A 20118-nucleotide genomic window follows, 5' to 3' on the forward strand; every position below is an offset into this window, starting at 1 on the left:
TGACAGTACATTTTTCCTAGTCATCTCTTGGCCATGTTGGGGTCTCTTGGGTCCTCTGCAAGGTGTATTTACCTCCTTTCTTTGTTTTGCCTCCAGACTATGGTCAGTGCAATCAGAAAATTCCTAGAAGGCATCCCAGACCTGCAGCTAGTCTATACTCACCATCCGCTCCTGCTCAGGTTCTTTCTGTTGTATCCAGAGCTCATGAGTAGGTATGGGCACCATGTCCTGGAACTTTGGTTCTTCTGGGAAGACAGCAGCTATGAGGAACTGGATGATGTCACCTCTGCTGGGCAGCCCGCCCTTCCTGCCAGCTTAGTAGTCCTGTTCCAGTTGCTCAGAAGCATCCCCAGCATCCTGCTCATCTTGCTGGTAGGCAACCACTCATTCATTTCTACATTCAGAAATCGTGGGCCTTCTCTCTCTGAGAGCCGGTTTACTGAGGTCAGGAGGCACCCACATCTGCTTCAGCCCACCTCCAGACTTATCACTGTCTGCATGTGAGTTGGAGGGGTGGTGGTCTCTTCTACTTGTAGGTGCCTAGTTTCTGTAAATCCATACTCTTTCCTAAGTCTAATGGAAGTCTACCAACTGAGAGATGTGTGCCTCTCTTCCCCCCAGGGGATGACACCATGAAATGCAGATCTTAGTCACCATCCCCTCTCACCTCACTGTCATCTCTCAAGCAGATTCTGCTGACACAGGTTTAATGTTAAAGGAAGCCCATGGGGCATGTAGATGGACATTTCTGATGGCAGAGGGACTTCTCCTCTTTTTTGCCATGACTTACATGATAATATCATATGTGCATTACTTGCTCAGGCATACCTAGAATTGTCAGATGCCCCAATACTTTTTTTTCTGGAGACAGAGTCTCACACTGTTGCCCAGGGTGCAGTGCCGTGGCATGATCTGGGCTCACTGCAACCTCCACCTCCCGGGTTCACGCAATTCTTCTGCCTCAGCCTCCCGAGTAGCTGGGACTACAGGTGCACGCCACCACACCCAACTAATTTTTTACTTTTTTTTTTTAGAGATGGGGTTTCACCAGGTTGCCCAGGCTGTCAATACTTTCTGGTGAAGTATGTTACTGAAATTCCCATCAGGAATTAGATGGATTAATTAGATTAGATAAGGTAAACTGCCTAGTGGCTGGCTTTAACTCCACTTTTTTTCCTTCCACTCAAGAAGGCAAATTGAACAACAAATTAGATACCAAGGAGAGTAGCAGGGGACAGAACTCAGATACTAGGTTTTCTTCACCAGATGAAATATTCGGGGTCAGTTCCTCACACATAGTAGGTACTTATAAATTATGACCCATTGAATTATGGGTCTAGACCAATCTAAGTCTGTCCAGGGATAGTAGTGACAATACAGTCATGCATTGCTTAATGATGGGGATACATTTTTAGAAACACAGTGTTAGGTGATTTTGTCATACCAACATCATGGAGTATACTTACAGACATCTAGATGGTCTAGCCTACTACACACCTAGGTATATGGGATGACCTGTTACTCCTAGGCTACAAACCTGTACAGCATGTTACTGTACTGAATTTTGTAGACAAATGTAACACAGTGGCATTTGTATATCTAAACATAGAAAAGATACAGCATGACTATATCTTATTTATTTTTATTTTTTTTCTTTTTTCTTGCTCTGTTGCCCAGGCTGGAGTGCAGTGGCAGGATCATGGCTCACTGCAGCGTCAATCTTCTGGGCTCAAGTGATCCTCCTGCCTTAGCCTCCCAAGTAACTAGAATTGGCTGGGCGTGGCAGCTCATGCCTATAATCCCAGTACTTTGGGAGGCCGAGCCAGGTGAATCACCTGAGGTCAGAAGTTCAAGACCAAGTAGCTGGAACTACAAGCATGTGCTACTGTGTCTGGCTAATTTTTATATTTTTTGTAGAGACAGTGTTTTATCATGTTGCCCAAGCTGGTCTCAAATTCCTGGGCTCCAGCGATCCTCCCACCATGGCCTCCCAAAGTGTTGGGATTATAGGCATAAATGACTGTACCTGCCATTTTTTCTTTTTAAATACATGAAACATAGGCTTAGAGAGATTTGCCCATGGTCACAAGAGTTGGAAATCAAAATATTAAAACCCAGATTTGACTCCCTATCTATCAGTTGTTCTGTCTGAGGCTCTCTTTTTACTCAGTCTATTTATTCTTCCTGGGTTATCTCATTCACACCCATGGCTTTGTTTGCCTCCTGGCTGTATGGTGATGACTCAAATCCCTGCACCACCCCTGACCTCTCTCCTGAGCTCATACCCATGAAGTCAACCATCTGTTTGACATTTCTGCCTAAAATGGAGCTCATTATCTCCTCTCCCAAATTCCCTTTCTCAGCCTGGGTCTTCCTAGAATGGAGAGGTCCCTCACTAACTGAAGGCTGTGCTAGGCCACTAACTTCACAGGATGTAAATATTAAAAGAAGCAAACCAAACAGAAATTGAATCTCAGGAGACCAAATACTTAGAGTCTACATCCCAGGGAAGCTGGAGTGGATGCCCCACCATTTATCCTGGTGACCCAGTCCTTGTCCTTGAGTGTGCACCATCCTTATCACCTCTCCTTTCTGGAGGTGGTGGAGGTCAGGGCAGAGAGGAGTCTTGTGTTTCACTTGGCATAGAGCTTAACAGAAAGGAGCTGCCTTCAAGATGAGTTGTTGCATAGAGGACTAGGAAGATAGAGGCTAATCTGAACTTCAGTTTTCTCCCACAGAAAATGGAGAAAACATGAGGGTAGATGAGATAGTATGTAGGAACACTCTTGGTTTGCTTCACATAGTGGGCTGTCATTCACTAATCATTGACTGCCTCTGAACCAGATAAAGTTCATCTCAGGGAAGCTAATTGAATTGCCCAAGGTCATATAGTTAATAAGGGTCATGGCTATGACTAGAGCCCAAAGTGAGTAAGTTTTTCACTAACTTAGATCCTAGAGACATCAATGGTAAAAAAAAAAAAAAAAAAAAAAAAAAAAGAACAGCAAGGAGGCCGGGCGTGGTGGCTCACGCCTGTAATCCCAGCGCTTTGGGAGGCTGAGGCGGGTGGGTCACAAGGTCAGGAGTTCGAGACCAGCCTGGTCAACATGGTGAAACCCTGTCTCTACTAAAAATACAAAAAATTAGCCGGGCATGGTGGCACGTGCCTGTAGTCCCAGCCACTCAGGAGGCTGAGACAGAAGAATCGCTTGAACCCAGGAGGCGGAGGTTGCAGTGAGCCAAGATCGAGCCACTGCATTCCAGCCTGGGCGACAGAGCTAGACTTCGTCTCAAAAATACAAAACAAAACAAAACAAAAAGAACAGCAAGGAACAACTTTATTGTCTGTTCATATATATAATTCTTACCATTTCTCCCCAGCTTCTAGCCAGAGGAAGGAAAAGGAGTCTAAAAATTTTGTGTTGATACCAATTTCTGTTTTTTGTATGGGTAATTAACAGCTGAAAACAAAGCTGTTAATTGCCACTCTTATCAATGGGTGGTCTTTCATGTAGGTTTTTTAGATGTGAAGGGACAATGACATCACAGAAACTCTGTTTGTTTCCTCTTTGGCCAAGTTACGCTGGTCTGTCAAGACCCAGAGAGTTCTGGACAGCAGAGACTACAGATTGGGTCATAGTTTTGCCCAGAGCCTTCCCACTGATGCATATGGTGGGGTCCTCACGTTCCTCTTCCTCCAGCATTCACCATAGCCACACAAAGCTGAGTAGCCCCTTCCTTTTATACCTTTAACATTCATTAACTCAGACTTCTGAGGGACCACCTCTGTGGCAGTGGGGCAGTGATGTGTTGGTGAAGGCACAAGACCAGGAAACTGGTTTGACTCTGGGCTCTATGACCTTGGGCAAATCATGCCCCTCCCTTCCCATCGGGCTTCAGCCTCATACTCTGTAAAGTAAAGGTATTGGAAAAAATTATCTAGATTCTCTCTAGCGCTCCCATTCCGTGACCTTTTTCTTTTCAGAGATGTTTTCTGAGTCTCTACAAGATGACAAAGATGAAGTAGACCTCATCCCTTCCCTTCGTTAACTCACAGTGCAGTTTAATTTACAACTTTATTACTTTCTTGATATGTAAACTGATTAACCTGCCCCAGTTTTCTCATTTGAAAAATTGGGGTGACACCTATATGGAAGAGTTATTGTAGAAGTATAAATAATGTATAAACAAATATACAGCTACTGTATAAACACAACATAGTACCTGACATTGTTAGGCCCTGAGTGGTTGTTATTGATATATAGTTGTTTTTCCAGCAACTGCGGAGGTTTCTGAGAGCCATACTTAGACATCCCTGTGACCCCATCCCTCTCCTTCTGCCCAGTGATCAGCACACCTGGGTTTGTCTGGCCAGATGCATTGTAGCCATATCTCTCTGTGTGTCAGTAGCTGTCCTCCCTGGAGAGGGAGTCTGTGTGACCTTGGATTCATAACCCTCAGTCCTAACTGGCCCAGCACATTAGCCTGTCCAAAGGAATTGGCTTCTTTGAGCTAGCAGGTGCCAGGAGCTATCAGTAGGGTAGCCTCTGGTGCAGCTTTCTGACTGGCTTTGTCTTTAACATATACTCACTAAAATAACTCTGAAAGCAAAATAAAAAGCATCTTCCCATCTTCCGAGCCTAAGGCCTTTATAGCTTGGGGCAGAGATAACCAGATGCCTTGGTAGAGCACGGGCCTGACCTGGTCCTCACTTGCCTTCCTGTGCACTGAATCTGTCCTAATTTATCCTCTGCCTGCCCAGTGACATCATTTCTCTTTCCTTCTTTTCTTCTTTAAGGCACACTCAGGTTCCCTGTCTTGAAAACAACCTCTTGACCCTAATCCTACCATTTGCAGGAGGGAGGCATCCTGGAAAATAGAGCTTTGGGCTTGGAGTTAGGAGACTTGCATTCAAATTCTGTCTGTGCCACTGGCTTATATGACCTTTAGCAAGTCATGTAATCTCTCTGAGCCTGTTTTCTCCTGTTTAGGATGGATTTAATAGGATGGACCTATTCTTTTTTTTTTTTTTTTTGAGACAGAGTTTCGCTCTGTCACCCAGTCTAGAGTGCAGTAGTGCGATCTCGGCTCACTGCAAGCCCCGCCTCCCGGGTTCATGCCATCCTCCTGTCTCAGCCTCCGGAGTAGCTGGGACTACAGGCGCTTGCCACCACGCCCAGCTAATTTTTTTGTATTTTTAGTAAAGACGGGGTTTCACCGTGTTAGCCAGGATGGTCTCAATCTCCTGACCTCGTGATCCACCGGCCTTGGTCTCCCAAAGTGCTGGGATTACATGCGTGAGCCACCATGCACGGCCTAGGATGGACCTATTCTAAGGGATGGTTTTGAGGTGTCAGTGCACCTAGAAGAGCCTTTGGTACATAATAGGTGCTGAGCAAGTGACAGATTACCCAGTTTTTGTGACATCATAATTATGGGCCCTTTTCCTGCCCCTCTATTACTCATTGTCACTTTTCCCCAACTGCAGTACCCTCTGATCTCTGGCTTTCTTCTCTCCTGCTCAGGACCTCATCTATTCCAGCCCAGTGGACACAGCTCACAAGGTACTGAATAGCCTGAGGACCTTCCTGAGGAGGAATGAGGATATCCAAGTGGGCGGTCTTATCCGAGGCCACTTCCTGCTGATCCTGCAGCGTCTGCTAGTGGAGCATGGGGCATCCCCATCAGGAGGTCAGCCTGCAGGTGCTGTGGGCACACTTTGACCTGAAAGCCAGTCGAGAATGGGCATCTCTACCCTTGTTAGGTCTGCTCCAGGAGAGAGAATCAGGGTTTTATCTGAAAAAGAAAGCCAGGCCATTGTGGCATCAAGCTAAACTTCACCTCCTTTCTCTCACTGCAGAGTGGGCGTACAACATGCTTGGTTTGCTGTGTGTGTGTTTAACATGAGTAGATGTGTTTGATGTGTGTGTGCATATCCCCACCCTGTGCAGCATGTGCTCAGTGTTGTTTGTCACAAGCATGGCAGCCCCCCCGTGGGAAGAAGAAAGTGAGAAATCTGGAGGAGGATGGAGGCAGCAGCAGTCTGCAGGGGCTGGGGAGGGAGGTGGATCTGTGATGTGTTGGAAGCTCCTAGTGAGATCCGGGGGAATAGTTTCCAAATCTGGAATGGTACTCACTGGAGTCAAGGAAGCTTGACGTTTGGTACAGTATGGAGACACTGAAAATTTGGATTGGTTTATTTTATTGTATTTATTTATTTTATATTTTATGTATTTTATTTTATTATTATTTTATATTTTAGACAGTCTCACTCTGTCACCCACGCTGGAGTGCAGTGGCAAGATCTCTGCTCACTGCAACCTCCACTTTCCAGGTTCAAGCAATTCTTGTGCCTCAGCCTCCCAAGTAGCTGGGACTTACAGGTGTGTGCCACGACACCCAGCTAATTTTTTTGTATTTTCAGGAGAGACGGGGTTTCACCATGTTGCCCAGGGTGGTCTCAAACCCCTGAGCTCAAGTGATCCGCCCACCTCAGCCTCCCAAAGTGGTTGGATTACAGGGGTGAGCCACTGCGCCCAGCTTAGTTTTTTTCTATTTTTAGAGAAGCTGAATTTTAAAAATAATTTTTTTTTTTTTGAGAGAGGGTCTCACTCTGTCGTTCAGGCTGGTGTGCATTGGCGTGATCTCGGCTCACTGCAACCTTCACCTCCCGGGTTCAAGTGATTCTTCTGCCTCAGCCTCCCTAGTAGCTGGAATTACAGGCACGCGCCACTGCGCCTGGCTAATTTTTTGTATTTTTATTAGAGGTGGGGTTTCACTATATTGGCCAGGCTGGTCTCGAACTCCTGACCTCAAGTGATCCGCCCGCCTCAGCCTCCCAAAGTGCTTGGATTACGGGTGTGAGCTACCACACTCGGCCTAAAATTATATTTCTAAGCAAAGCGAAAGGCAATCTGTGGCTACCTGACAGAGGACTGAGGGTTTGGAAGTAGATTTAAAGGTGTCAAGAGGAGATGAGTTATTTCTTTTCAGGGAAGGACAAGCCATGTTTAGCTGATAATACTGGTTAAGAACGTTAAGATTTAGTGGAAACATAGTGGGAAGGCCATGGGCATTGGATTCAGATTTGGGTCTATTTGGGCCATAGACTGGGTGACTTATAAACAACAGGAATTTATTTCTCCCAGTTTTGGGGGCTGGGAAATCCAAAATCAAGGTACTGAAAGATTCAGTGTCTAGTGAAGGCCTACTTCCTGGTTCATAAATGGCTGTCTTCTTTCCTTCCTTCCTTCCTTCCTTCCTTCCTTCCTTCCTTCCTTCCTTCCTTCCTTCCTTCCTTCCCTGCTTCCTTCCTTCGTTCCTTCCTTCCATCCATCCTTCTTTCTCCTTCTTCATCTTCTTCTTTCTTCTTTTCTTCTTCTCCTCTTGTTCTTCTTCCTCTTTTCCTCCTCTTTCCCCTCCTTCTCCCCTCCCTCCTCCTCCTTCCTTCCTTCTCCTCCTTTCTTCCTCCTTCTTCTCCCCTGCCCCCCACAGCCTTGACCTCCTAGGCTCAAGCAATCCCCCAACCTCAGACTCCTGAGTAGCTGGGGTTATAGGCATGTGCCAGCATGATGGCTTGTCTTCTTACTGTGTCCTCACATGACAGAAGGGGTGAGGGAGGGAGCTCCTCGCAGTTTCTTTCAAAAGGCCACTCATCCCATTCATGAAGATTCTACCCTCATGATTCAGTCATCTACCAAAGGCCTCACTTCCTAATACTATTACATTGGGGGTTAAGATTTCAACATGAATTTTGGAGGAACACAAACATTCAGACCACAGCATTCTGCCACTTTCTGGCTGTGGGACCTTGGAGAAGTCACTCAGGCTCTCTGAGCCTCAATTTTGTAAGTGCAAAATAGGAATAACAATCCATGCTTTCACATTTTGTTTAGTGGGATTAAATGAAATAATGAATTCCTGGTACCAACCTATGTCTGGCACTTAGTATATCAGTTACGCCTGTTCTGAATGAAGAAAGAAATAGGAGTAAATCCCAACAAAACACCTCACCCCTTAGGAAACAAAAAACTTTGAACCTGTTATTAAGGGCCATTGAAGAAGGGCAGGGTGTCTGACCTTCAGGTGATCTGAGCATCAGGCTTCTTGCCCAGTCCTCCTTGTTCTTCACAGCCTCGGGGAACCTACCATTGCTGCTGAGCCTCCTCTCCCTGATGCAGCTCAGGAATGTGTCAGAGCAAGAACTGGACAGCGTGGCCATGAAGCTCCTTCACCAAGGTGCCCTGGCTGCTTGGGATAGCGCCCAAGGGCCCAGGGCTGGACGTGCAGTGGGTGCTCACTAAGTAGACTGGTGTTCTTCTTTCTTCTACTCTTTCATCCCTTTGGAAGAAGCTAGTAGGTCAGTCTGTCCCTAGGGTTTTCTTGCTAAAGGACCTCTCAGGGCTTTCTCTGCTTGTTCTCTGGGAATGTTTGGGAGACACCCTACCTCTGCAAAAAATCAGCATTATGAGGCCAGGGGGGTGCTCATGCCTGTAATCCCAGCACTTTGGGTGTTTGAGGCCGGAGGATTGTTTGAAGCCAGGAGTTCAAGACCAGCCTGGGCAACATAGCAAGATCCTGCCTCTACAAACTGCCAGGCCTAGTGGCTCACGCCTATAATCCTAGCACTTTGGGAGGCTGAGGCAGCATGTCGTTTGAGCTCAGGAGTTCAAGACCAGCCTTGGCAACATGGTAAAACCCTGTCTCTACAAAAAATATACAAATAATTAGCTGTGCGTCGTGATGCAGACCTATATATAGTCCCAGCAACTTGGGAAGGCCGAGGTGGGAGGATTGCTTGAGCCCAGGACGTCAAGGCTGCAGTGAGCTATGATCTCACCACTGCACCCAGCCTGGGCAATGGAGTGAGACCTCGTCTCTAAAACAAACAAATCTGTATGACAGGCACAAGCTCTAGAGTCAGGAAGGCCTGGGTTTGAATCTCAGCTTAGTCACTAGCAATCATCTAGTCTCTGTGAGTCTTAGGTTCCTCATAGGTAAAGTAGTAGTACTTTCCTAAACTAGGGTTAAGATACGGAATACTTATCTAGTTGTTAAGATAAGGAATACTTATCTAGTTAGATAGAGAATGTCACACAGTGCTTGACACACAGTAGGCCTTCAACAGATGCTATTCATGCAGATTCCTTTTTTCCTGGCACAAGGTCAGCTCTCCAGCTCATCCTACAATTGACTCAGATCTGATGATCCAGTTCACAGTTCTCCAGGCTTTTTTCTTACCCACACCCCAAACCTCCTTGGTTTCTCAACTCATGATGCTGCCATCACTTCATAGGCAGCACCTGCAGGAAGATTTGCTGAGGGAAGGTTGAAATGAATAGGAAAAATGACATGTCTTCAGTGTTTGTGGACCCCCCAGCTCCTGTAGCCACAGGTGAAGATGGGGCATCTTCCCTGCCTGGAGCCCAGTCCACCTCATGAGAACATCAGTGTCAGATTCAAAAAAAGGCCACTGGGGACACATTGCAGATGGCCTCAGCCTGGTGCCAGTCATCACCAGCCTGTCTGTGAGATCAAGGCTGACACTAAGCTAGGAGGGGGATCTGTGTGTGACAAACTCAGCCTTCAGAAGAGCCTCTGACAGGGAGTAACAGGCTGAAACCCACAGATGAAATGTAATAGGACATTTACATATAATCCTTGAGCACTTCTATATGACAGCAGAGAGTAGAGGACTGTGGTTCGGGGTGGAGGTACTGGTGTGGGAGGGAGCTGAGACCTGCTTGTCTGGGTGAGCACCGAAGTCAGGGTGTGATGTGGCTGCCAAAAAGTGAATGGAGCTGTAGGTAGGTTTCATATTAGGATGGGGATAGGGAGATGGGAAGTGGGAGTTCCCGAGAGTAAAGGGATATGTTCTATAGATATCTACAGTGTGATGTTGCACTGATGAGGCCTGGGAGAATGCAGAAGCAGCATCTAATCTTGCCTTGAGAGGTTAAGGAAGGCTTCAAGGGGGAGATGAACTTTGAGCTGAATTTTTTTCTTTTTTTTTTTTTTTTTTTTTGAGACAGGGTCTCACTCTGTCACCCAGGTTGAAGTATAATAGCATGATAACTGCTCACTGCAGCCTCTACCTCTCGGGCTCAGGCGATCCTTCCACCTCAGCCTCTCGAGTAGCTGGGACTACCAGTGTGTGCCACCATGCCCAGCTAATTTTTTGTATTTTTTTGTGGAGAGACGGGGTCTCACCACATTGCCCAGGTTGGTCTTGAACTCCTGGGCTCAAGCAATCTGCCTGCCTCTGCCTCCTAAAGTGTTGGGATTACAGGCGTAAGCCACTGCGGAGGCCTGAGCTGAATCTTGATTGCTGACGGGGACTAGAGGAGTTAGCTAAATGAAGTGATGTGAGAGAGGGGATGTGGCAAGTGCAGGGAACTGCACTTCATTCGACTGTTAAAGTTCCCTTGGGAAGGTGGTGACGATGTTCAAAGGATGGATCCCTTTGAAATCCTAAAGTCTTTCTGTGATGTGCAGCTGTAGGCTGCTTGCCTGATGTTTGTCTAGATGGAGGGTGTGAATGTGCCTTAAGGTTTGTCACTGTGTTTCTTTCCATTGGTTGTAATATCAGGGATACTTAGTTTGTGCTTGCTCCCCAAGACTGACATCCGAAATAGCCAGTCGCAGGCTACCACCTATGACAAGTGTGAGTGTTTTGCGACAGGCCGACTGGGGACTTTCATCTCTTGCAGTAAGCAAGCTGTGTGGGAAGTGCAGCCCCACTGACGTGGACATCCTGCAGCCCTCCTTCAACTTCCTGTATTGGAGCCTTCATCAGACCACACCTAGCAGTCAGAAAAGAGGTGCAGGGGCCCGGGCTGGGACAGTGAAGAGTGCTGGGCAGTCTGTGGTCCTCTCTACCTCAACTTTTTCATCTTAAAAAAACAAATAGGGTTGTGTGTGTGGCTGGTGGTCATAAGGTCCTTTCTGGCTCTAATAACCTGAGCTTCTGTTATGAAGCTGGGACCCTTAGAGCCTCAGGATGATCCTCTGTTCGTTTGTGAAGCCCCCATCAGGTGCTAAGCACCATAGTGGCACTTAGCTGAAGCTCCTCTGTAACTCCTGTGGGCCCTGCCTTGCCCACCCCCGACAGCTGCTGCAGTGCTCCTGAGCAGCACAGGCCTGATGGAGCTTCTGGAGAAGATGCTGGCCCTCACCTTGGCAAAGGCAGATTCTCCCAGGACTGCACTCCTCTGCTCTGCCTGGCTGCTCACTGCCTCCTTCTCTGCCCAGCAGCACAAGGGCAGTTTGCAGGTTAGTCTTTAACTCCTGTGGCTTTGAGGCATGGGGTGGCACTCAAAGGAGTGTTGAAGATCCTGAGTTCTGGTCCCAGCTCTGGGGGCTTATTAGCTGTGTGACCTTGGCAAGGTATTTACCCTTTCTGAGCTCAGTTTCCTTACCTACAAAATGGGGAAAGCATCTCAGGATTGTTGTGAGGTTGTTTTATATTAATCCACTTAACACATAAAGTTTACCTACACTCCAGGCTCTATTCTTGGCACAGAGGAATAAAAAATGAATATAGCATGTGTCCTACCCTTAGGGAACTTGTAGTCTTTAAGGATAAGATTGTACTCAGCAAAGATAGTGGGGGAAGGCATTCCAAGTAGAGAGAACAATATGAGCAAAGGCATGAAGCTGCACAAATTCAGGACACGCTCTGTATATTTGGGGAGTGGTGAGGTGCTCTGTGTGATGAGAAGGTGGGGAATGAATGGAGCAGAACAGACCAGACGGGGAGGCAGAAGCCAGCCTGCGACCTTAAAGTGCAGCATGGCAAGCCGTGGAATGCCACACATGGTTAACTGTCATTATTACAGAAGGTGATGCAGGGAAGAGAAGAGCAGTGGACTTATCCACAGAGCACCTCCTTCCCCTCAGCCCCTCCCTCTTGTAGGGCCTTGTCATCACAGTGCCCTGCGTGAGCTCCTCTGTGGGCTACTTCTCATGGAAACCATCTGCTAGCCTCTGTGGTATCCTCACACTGCGCCCAATACTGTGCCAATCTAGTGATGGGCACACAGAAGTGACATGAGTTTTAAACTTTGGCCTCTAGAGGGGCAACAAGCTGTGGCAAATCTATGCTCTGGCAAATCCTGCAGGTTGTTGCCTGTGGTTGGTTTAGGACAGAAACCTTTCCTAATTTTCCGTATGAGGCTGCTGGGCTCATCCAGCTGTCTGCAGTCACCTGCCTAGGAGAAAACTTGCATTTTGTCCTTGGCTCTGCCCTGGCCCTCAGCTCACACCTAGGCAATTACCTGCTCCTAGCTACCTCCAGTGCCCTAACTCAGGCCTGATCATTCGTCCTCCCCACTAATGTGACCTAGTTACAGTCTCCTGGCCACCCGCCTCTTCCCTCCTCTGCATGTCCTATCATTGCAGCCACAGTCTGTCCTCACACCCCTTCTGCCCAAGCTCCTTCAGCAGCCTTTTTGTCCTCCTCTAGGCCTGGCCCTCTGCAGCCTTACTTTCTGCCATTCCCACCCACCTTCCCTGTCCTCTGGCCAGGCATTTGTGCTTCTCCCAGTCAGCTATGCTCCTTCACATTGCCATACCTTTTTTTTGTCTGTTTTGTTTATTATTAATAGACTTCATTTTTAGGACAGTTTTAGATTTATAGAAAAATGGTGCAGGTAGTACAGAGAGTTCCCATATAACACCCCCCCTCACCCCCGACACACATACACAGAGTTCCCTGTTATTTTATTTTTTCAGACAAAGTTTTGCTCTAGTTGCCCAAGCTGGAGTGCAATGGTGTGATCTCGGCTCACCGCAACCTCTGCCTCCTGGGTTCAAGCGATTCTCCTGCCTCAGCCTCCCTAGTAGCTGGGATTACAGGCATCTGCCACCACACCCAGCTAATTTTGTATTTTTAGTAGAGACGGGGTTTCTCCAAGTTGGTCAGGCTGGTCTTGAACTCCTCACCTCAGGTGATCCACCCACCTCAGCATCCCGAAGTGCTGGGATTATAGGCGTGAGCCACTGTGCCCGGCTTGTCTTAATTTCATAGATGAAGAAAGTAAGGCATGCTGAGAGAGGTGCAGTAACTTGCCCAAGGCCATACAGCTGACAGGTAGCAAAGCCAGGATTTTATTTTATTTTTTAAAGAAATGGAATCTGTCATCCAGGCTGGAGTGCAGTGGCAGTATCCCAGCTCACTGCAGCCTTGGCCTCCCAGCTCAAGTGATTATCTCACCTCAGCCTCCTGAGTAGCAAGAACTACAGACACATGCTACCATGCCCAGATAATGTTTTTGTATTTTCTTGTAGAGATGGGTTTTCGCCATGTTGTCCAGGCTGGTCTTGAACTCCTGGGCTCAACGAATCCTCTCACCTCAGCCACCCAAAGTGCTGGGATTACAGGTGTAAGCCACTGTACCTGACCTGAGAGCCAGGATTTTGATTTGGCCTGTCTGACTCCAGATCTTCTGAGTTAGGTGTATAGTGAACAGAGCCAGAGACTGAACCACAGATGAGGCCAGAGAAGGCTGTCTGATGGAGGAGGCCAGTGAGGATGGGGGAGATTTGGAAGAAAAAGAGTTCTCCAGGTTTGGACTTGATTCTTCTCATGCTCCTGAAGCCAGGGCTGGTGCAGCTTGGAGGACTCTGTGTGGCCTCCTCCGTCCCCTTTTGATGCAGTGGATATGTGGGGGGAGGTGACAGAAGAGATTTTCAGGCAGGTTATTTTCTGCCCAGGCTTCCAGAACATGGGGGTTAGCCCTTTACCCTGTGCCCTGCCAGGTTCACCAGACACTCTCTGTGGAAATGGACCAAGTATTGAAGGCTCTCAGCTTTCCAAAGAAAAAGGCTGCACTGCTCTCAGGTATGGGTCCACAAGTCTCCAGCAGAAGAAAAGCTTTTTCCCTAGGTTTTCAGATAAGACCAGCGCCCTGACCAGCCAATGGTCACTCCATAATTGTCTCATCTTCATTGTCTCCCATCCTGTGACAGAGCTGGGTGGGAGGTGGGAAGGAGACAGGAACTGGGTGTAAGGAATCTCCTGCTTCCAGCTGCCATCTTATGCTTCCTGCGGACAGCCCTGCGACAAAGCTTTTCCTCTGCCCTGGTAGCCCTGGTGCCCTCAGGGGCCCAGCCACTGCCAGCCACCGAGGACACTGTCCTAGCTCCACTGCGAATGTCGCAAGTCCGGTCCCTGGTCATTGGGCTGCAGAATCTCCTGGTGCAGGTAAGGCCCTTGCTGAGTGGGGCTTGCTTCTCCCAGGACAACAGCAGGAAGGGGTGGCTGCCTGTCGAGAGCCTGATATTCCTACCAGGGCTTGGAGGGTGGATTGAGTAAGACTTTTTTAAAAAAATTATTTATATTATTATTTATTTATTTATTTATTTATTTATTTATTTATTTATTTATTTCCAGACAGAGTTTCGCTCTTGTTGCCCAGGCTGGAGTGCAGTGGCGCGATCTTGGCTCACTGCAACCTCCGCCTCCCGGGTTCAAGCAATTCTCCTGCCTTAGCCTCCCGGGTAGCTGGGACTACAGGTGCCTGCCACCACACCTGGCTAATTTTTGTATTTTTGGTAGAGACGGGGTTTCACCATGTTGGCCAGGATGGTCTGAATCTCTTGACCTCGTGATCCGCCTGCCTCCGCCTCCCAAAGTGCTGGGATTACAGACGTGAGCCACCGCGCCCGGCATTTTTATTTTATTTATTTATTTATTTATTTTTATTATTTTTTTAGACAGAGTCTAGCTCTCGCCCAGGCTGGTGTGTGGTGGCGTGATCTCGACTCACTGCAAGCTCTGCCTCCCGGGTTCACACCATTCTCCTGCCTCAGCCTCCCGAGTAGCTGGGACTACAGGCAGCCACCACCACACCCGGCTAATTTTTTGTATTTTTAATAGAGAAAGGGTTTCACCGTGTTAGCCAGGATGGTCTTGATCTCCTGACTTCATAATCCTCCCGCCTCGGCCTCCCAAAGTGCTGGGATTACAGGTGTGAGCCACTGCACCCGGCCTATTTATTTATTTATTTTTGAGACAGAGTTTCACTCTTGTTGCCTAGGCTGGAGTGCAATGGTGCAATCTTGGCTCACTGCAACCTCCGCCTCCCAGGTTCAAGTGATTCTCCTGTCTCAGCCTCCCGAGTAGCTGGTATTACAGGTGCATGCCACCATGCCCGGCTAATTTTTGTATTTTTAGTAGAGATGGGGTTTCCGCATATTGGTCAGGCTGGTCTCGAACTCCTGACCTCAGGTGATCCACCCGCTTCAGCCTCTCAAAGTGCTGGGATTACAGGAATGAGCCACCACACCTGGCCTATTTTTATTTTTTAAATACAGATGGGTTCTTGCTACATTTCCAGGCTGGTCTCGAACTCCTGGCCTCAAGTGATCCTCTTACCTTGGCCTCCAGAAGTGCTAGGATTACAGGCATAAGCCACTATTCCCTGCCTGGGTGAGACTTTTAAAGCTACAGTGACAGAAACAAAACTCAATTTGGCTTATAACTGAGAAGTCCTGGGGTCAATACTGGCTTCAGGCACAGCTGGATCCCAGAAGCTCAGACAAGGTCATCAGACTCTTTCCATCTATTGGCTTTGCATTCCTCACTGTCAGCTTTATTTTTATGAGATAGTAGGATGACCAGCAGTAGCTCCTAGCTTATATCCTCTAGGGAAAAAAGATTTCTCTTTCCTCATAGTTCCCAGAATTGAGTCTCATTAGGCTGGCTTGGGTAATATGCCAGTCACCATGGCTGGGGCATGGGATGCCCTGATTGGCCTGGCTTCGGTCAGTGCCCTCTCCTGGAGGCCAGAGCATGTGGTCAACTCTCCATAGCCCAGGTGGACTGATCCTAAGAGAGGGATGGTTCCCCATGGGAAAACTGCTACCAGAAGAAGGAGGGGATCCAGAGCAAGCAAAAGCATGTCTACCTCCAAGGGGTTTGTGTTTTATGGCTTAGGAGACACTTGTAGATCAGTGTTTATGTAGCCATCATATCCCGAGCCCTGACCCAATGTCATGGCCTATGAAGGATACTGGGGGCCCCAGGAAGATGTCCCAGGAGTGGGCCCTATGCTGAGTTAGCGGTTGCTGAGTCTTGTCCTGTGGCACATCCTTGCACAAGGCTTTGTGCTCTTTAGGGATCAAACATCTATCCTATTATAGCACTTAGCTCTCTGTTTCAAGTTTCCATTTTCATATCACTATTCCCCCAACCAGGCTGTGATATACTCAAGGGCAGAGTCTGGGTCTGGTTAATCTTTGTGTGTCCTTCCCCTTGTGGGTTTAAAGCTAATTTAGAATTCAGGAATCAGATGAGAACCAAAACATAAGCTTTATTGCTGGTAAACATCACAGTAGAATATTGGCTGGGACTCTGGAACAGAATGGGCTTTTTTTTCCTGCAGTTTTTCAAACATACAGCAATGAGAGAGTTTTACAGTGAACATTCATACACCCAACACCTAGATTCTACTAATAACATTTTATTATACTTGCTTAATCATATCTGTCCAAAATGAGCTTTTTAAAACACCCTCCTTCTTGCCAGACCAGGGGTCCACAGGTGGGAAAAACTGTGTTTGCATTATGGACACTTAGCCAGCTGGCCAGGATCTTAAGAGTTTAAGTTCATGGGAGCATAATCTTTAATACCTTAATCCTGCCCTGATGGCACAGTAGATCTTAAGCTAGTATCTTGCCTGCTAGATAAAACCTTCCTTGGGTGAGGAGGGCCAGTTAGGGAAATGCTTTCTCCCTAATGTTTCTAAAAGCACTGATGTTCCTGTTTTAAGATTCAGAACAGGAGGTGTAGGGGGAATGATTTCCCAATACCCAGCACAGAGCTTGGCACAAAGTTGGCATCTGGGAATGTTTGTTGAATGGATGAAAACCACAGAAATTAACATTACATGATTCCAGCCATTTAGGCACTCACAGATTATAGGAAGCACAAATAACTACATCTAATACCAAAATGACCTATTAGCAGTTAAGCATTCCTAATACAAAAGTCCAAAATCCGAAATGCCCAATGAGCATCTGCTTTGAGCATCATGTTGGTGCTCAAAAGTTTTGGATTTTGGGATATTTCAGATTTCAAATTTTTAATTACAGATACTCAACCAGTATTTGTTTTTTTGTTTGTTTTTGAGATGGAGTCTCGCTCTGTCACCCAGGCTGGAGTGCAGTGGTGCAATCCCAGCTCACTGCAACCTCTGCCTCCTGAGTTAAGTGATTCTCCTGCCTCAGCCTCCCAAGTACCTGGGACTACAGGTACGCACCACAATGCCTGGCTAATTTTGTATTTTTAGTAGACATGAGGTTTCACCATGTTGGCCAGGCTGGTCTCGAACTCGTGACCTCAAGTGATCCACCTGCCTCGGCATCCCAAAGTGCTGGGATTACAGGCGTGCCCAGCCTCAACCTGTATTGGAAGGCTGCACAGGAGAGGTAGCATTTGAACTGGGCCTTGAGTGATGAAAAAGCCTTCTTCAAACCAATAGCCTAAACACTAGGGTGGGGTGCCAGTGAGGTTTGTGGGTTTTTTTTTTTTTTTTTTTTTGAGACATAGTCTTGCTCTGTCACCCAGGCTGCAGTGCAGTGGTATGATCCCAGCTCACTGCAACCTCCACCTCCTGGGTTTAAGCGATTCTTCTGCCTCAGCTTCCTGAGTAGTTGGGATTACAGGTGTGTGCCACCATGCCTGGCTAATTTTTGTATTTTTAGTAGAGACAGGGTTTCACCATGTTGGCCAGGCTGGTCTCAAACTCCCAACCTTAGGTGATCTGCCCACCTCGGCCTCCCAAAGTGCTGGGATTACAGGTGTGAGCCAACGTGCCCAGCCACCAGTGAAGTATTGTATAGCACTTTCACCATTCGCCTCTCATGCCCAAGAGCCTAGGTGTCTCCCTGGCCTGTGACACTCAACTCTGCCTCTGGCAACTGTTTATTTTTATTTTTGAGATAGGGTCTTGCTGTCGCCCAAGCTAGAGTACAGTGGCATGATCATGGCTCACTGCCACCTTAACCTGCTGAGCTTAAGTGATCCTCCCATCTCAACCTCCTGAATAGCTGGGACTACGGGTGTACACCACCATGCCCAGCTAATTTTAAAATACTTTTGTATTGGTAGTAAGGCCAGGCGCGGTGGCTCATGCCTGTAATCTCAGCACTTTGGGAGGCCAAGACGGGCGGATCACTTGTCAGGAATTTGAGGCCAGCCTGGCCAACAGGGTGAAAACTCATCTCTACTAAAAATACAAAAAAGTTAGCCGGGCATGGTGGCGCGCACCTGTAATCCCAGCTACTTGGGAGGCCAAGGCAGGAGAATCACTTGAACCCGGGAGGTGGAGGTTGCAGTGAGCCAAGATCATGCCAGTGCACTCCAGCCTGGGTGACAGAGCAAGACTCCATCTCAAAAAATAAATAAATAAAAAATAAAATACTTTCGTAGAGATGATATCTCACTATGTTGTCCAGGCTGGTCTTGACCTCCTGGGCTCAAGCAATCCTCTGGCTTTGGCCTCAAAGTGCTAGGATTACAGGTGTGAGTCACTGCACCTGGCCTTGTTTTAATTGTAGTAAACTATATATAACATACAATTTAGTATTTTAATCATTTTAAGTATATGGGTCAGTGGCATTAAGTACATTCACATTGTTGTGCAACTTTCACCATCATCCATCTCTAGATCTTTTCATCTTCCCAAACTGAAACTCTGTACCCATTAAACAATTCCCCAGTCCCCTCCCCCAGCCCCTGGCATCTACCATTTTACTTGCTATCTCTATGAATTTGACTACTGTAGGGACCTCATGTAAGTGGAATCCTGTATTTGTCTCTCTGGTAGTTTTTGACTGTCTGTCCTCAACAGTCCCTGGGAAGGGGAACCCAACCTGAGAAGCTCATGACTCCCCCTGTAGAAGGTGCTGGGCCTACCCTGCTTATGGGAGGGTATTGCTGAGGAGCCTGTCTTAGCCTCACAGTGACTGCCCTATAATTGCCTAGTGAACAGGACCAAGTAGGCTTTTCCTTTTTTCTCTCACTGTCACACTCTCGAGAAATTTCCTGGCCTTCTTTGTTCAGCCACAATGTCCCCTCTGTCACTGCCCAGGACCTCATGGCTATAGCTAAGCCTCCTTCATTCCCTTCAACCAGTTTGTTGTTTAAAAATTGTTTGTTTTTTTGTTTTGTTTTTTGAGACAGGCTCTCATTCTGTTGTCCAGGCTGGAGTGCAGTGGCGTGATCCTGGCTCACTGCAACCTCTGCCTTCCAGTTGCAAGAGATTCTCGTGCCTCAGCCTACCAAGTAGCTGGGATTACAGGCACCTGCCACCATACCTGGCTAATTTTTTGTATGTTTAGTAGAGACAGGGTTTCGCCATGTTGGCCAGGTTGGTCTCAAAACTCCTGGCCTCAAGTGATCCGCATGCCTTGGCATCCCAAAGTTCTGGGATTACAGGTGTGAGCCACTGCACCCGGTCTTAAAACTCGCTTTTTATTCATTTCTTCATTCATTTGTTCAATGATTCATACATTCAGCAAATATTTATTCCACAGTAACCCAGCAGTAGAGGAAATCCCTCTCCCTTGAGCTCCCAGAATGGTTCATTCAGCTGTGAATTGAGTATCACATTATCATATTTTATTATATGATAGTGGTTTACATTATCTTCTTCCACAGAACTGAAAACTTCTTTTTTTCTTTTTTTTTCTGAGACAGAGTCTCACTCTGTCACCCAGGCTGGAGTGCAATGGCGTGATCTCGGCTCACTTACAACCTCTGCCTCCTGGGTTCAAGTGATTCTCCTGCCTCACCCTCCTGAGCAGCTGGGACTACAGGCTCCCGCCACCATGTCTGGCTAATTTTGTATTTTTAGTAGAGACAGGGTTTCACCATATTGGCCAGGTTGGTCTCGAAATCCTGACCTTGTGATCCGCCCACCTCAGCCCCGAAGTGCTGGGATTACAGGCGTGAGCCACCACGCCCGGTCTGAAAACTTCTTTTAGGCAAAAATGCCCCCTGTGTGGGAAGTCAGAGGAGGCTTCACGGAGAAGGTGACATTTGAACTCAGCCTTGAAGGGTGTCTAGGCAGAGGTATAGAGGGAAGGGCATTCCAGCAGGACAACAGCATGTAT

The 20118-nt window shown here is 47.4% G+C and overlaps 1 protein-coding gene across 1 annotated transcript in view; it reads left to right on the plus strand.

Annotated features, from left to right (window-relative positions):
- Nucleotides 1-20118, plus strand: part of MEI1 (meiotic double-stranded break formation protein 1) — a 110657-nt gene that overhangs the window by 81252 nt on the left and 9287 nt on the right. Inside the window, exons 23-29 of the mRNA XM_003814635.5 lie at nucleotides 97-372; nucleotides 5526-5691; nucleotides 8134-8238; nucleotides 10710-10820; nucleotides 11111-11271; nucleotides 13759-13840; nucleotides 14028-14203. Of these exons, the coding sequence (XP_003814683.3) occupies nucleotides 97-372; nucleotides 5526-5691; nucleotides 8134-8238; nucleotides 10710-10820; nucleotides 11111-11271; nucleotides 13759-13840; nucleotides 14028-14203 (1077 nt within the window). The remainder of the gene's footprint in view (nucleotides 1-96; nucleotides 373-5525; nucleotides 5692-8133; nucleotides 8239-10709; nucleotides 10821-11110; nucleotides 11272-13758; nucleotides 13841-14027; nucleotides 14204-20118) is intronic.

The sequence above is a fragment of the Pan paniscus genome, chromosome 23 (assembly GCF_029289425.2).
Source record: "Pan paniscus chromosome 23, NHGRI_mPanPan1-v2.0_pri, whole genome shotgun sequence".
Lineage (NCBI taxonomy): Eukaryota > Metazoa > Chordata > Mammalia > Primates > Hominidae > Pan > Pan paniscus.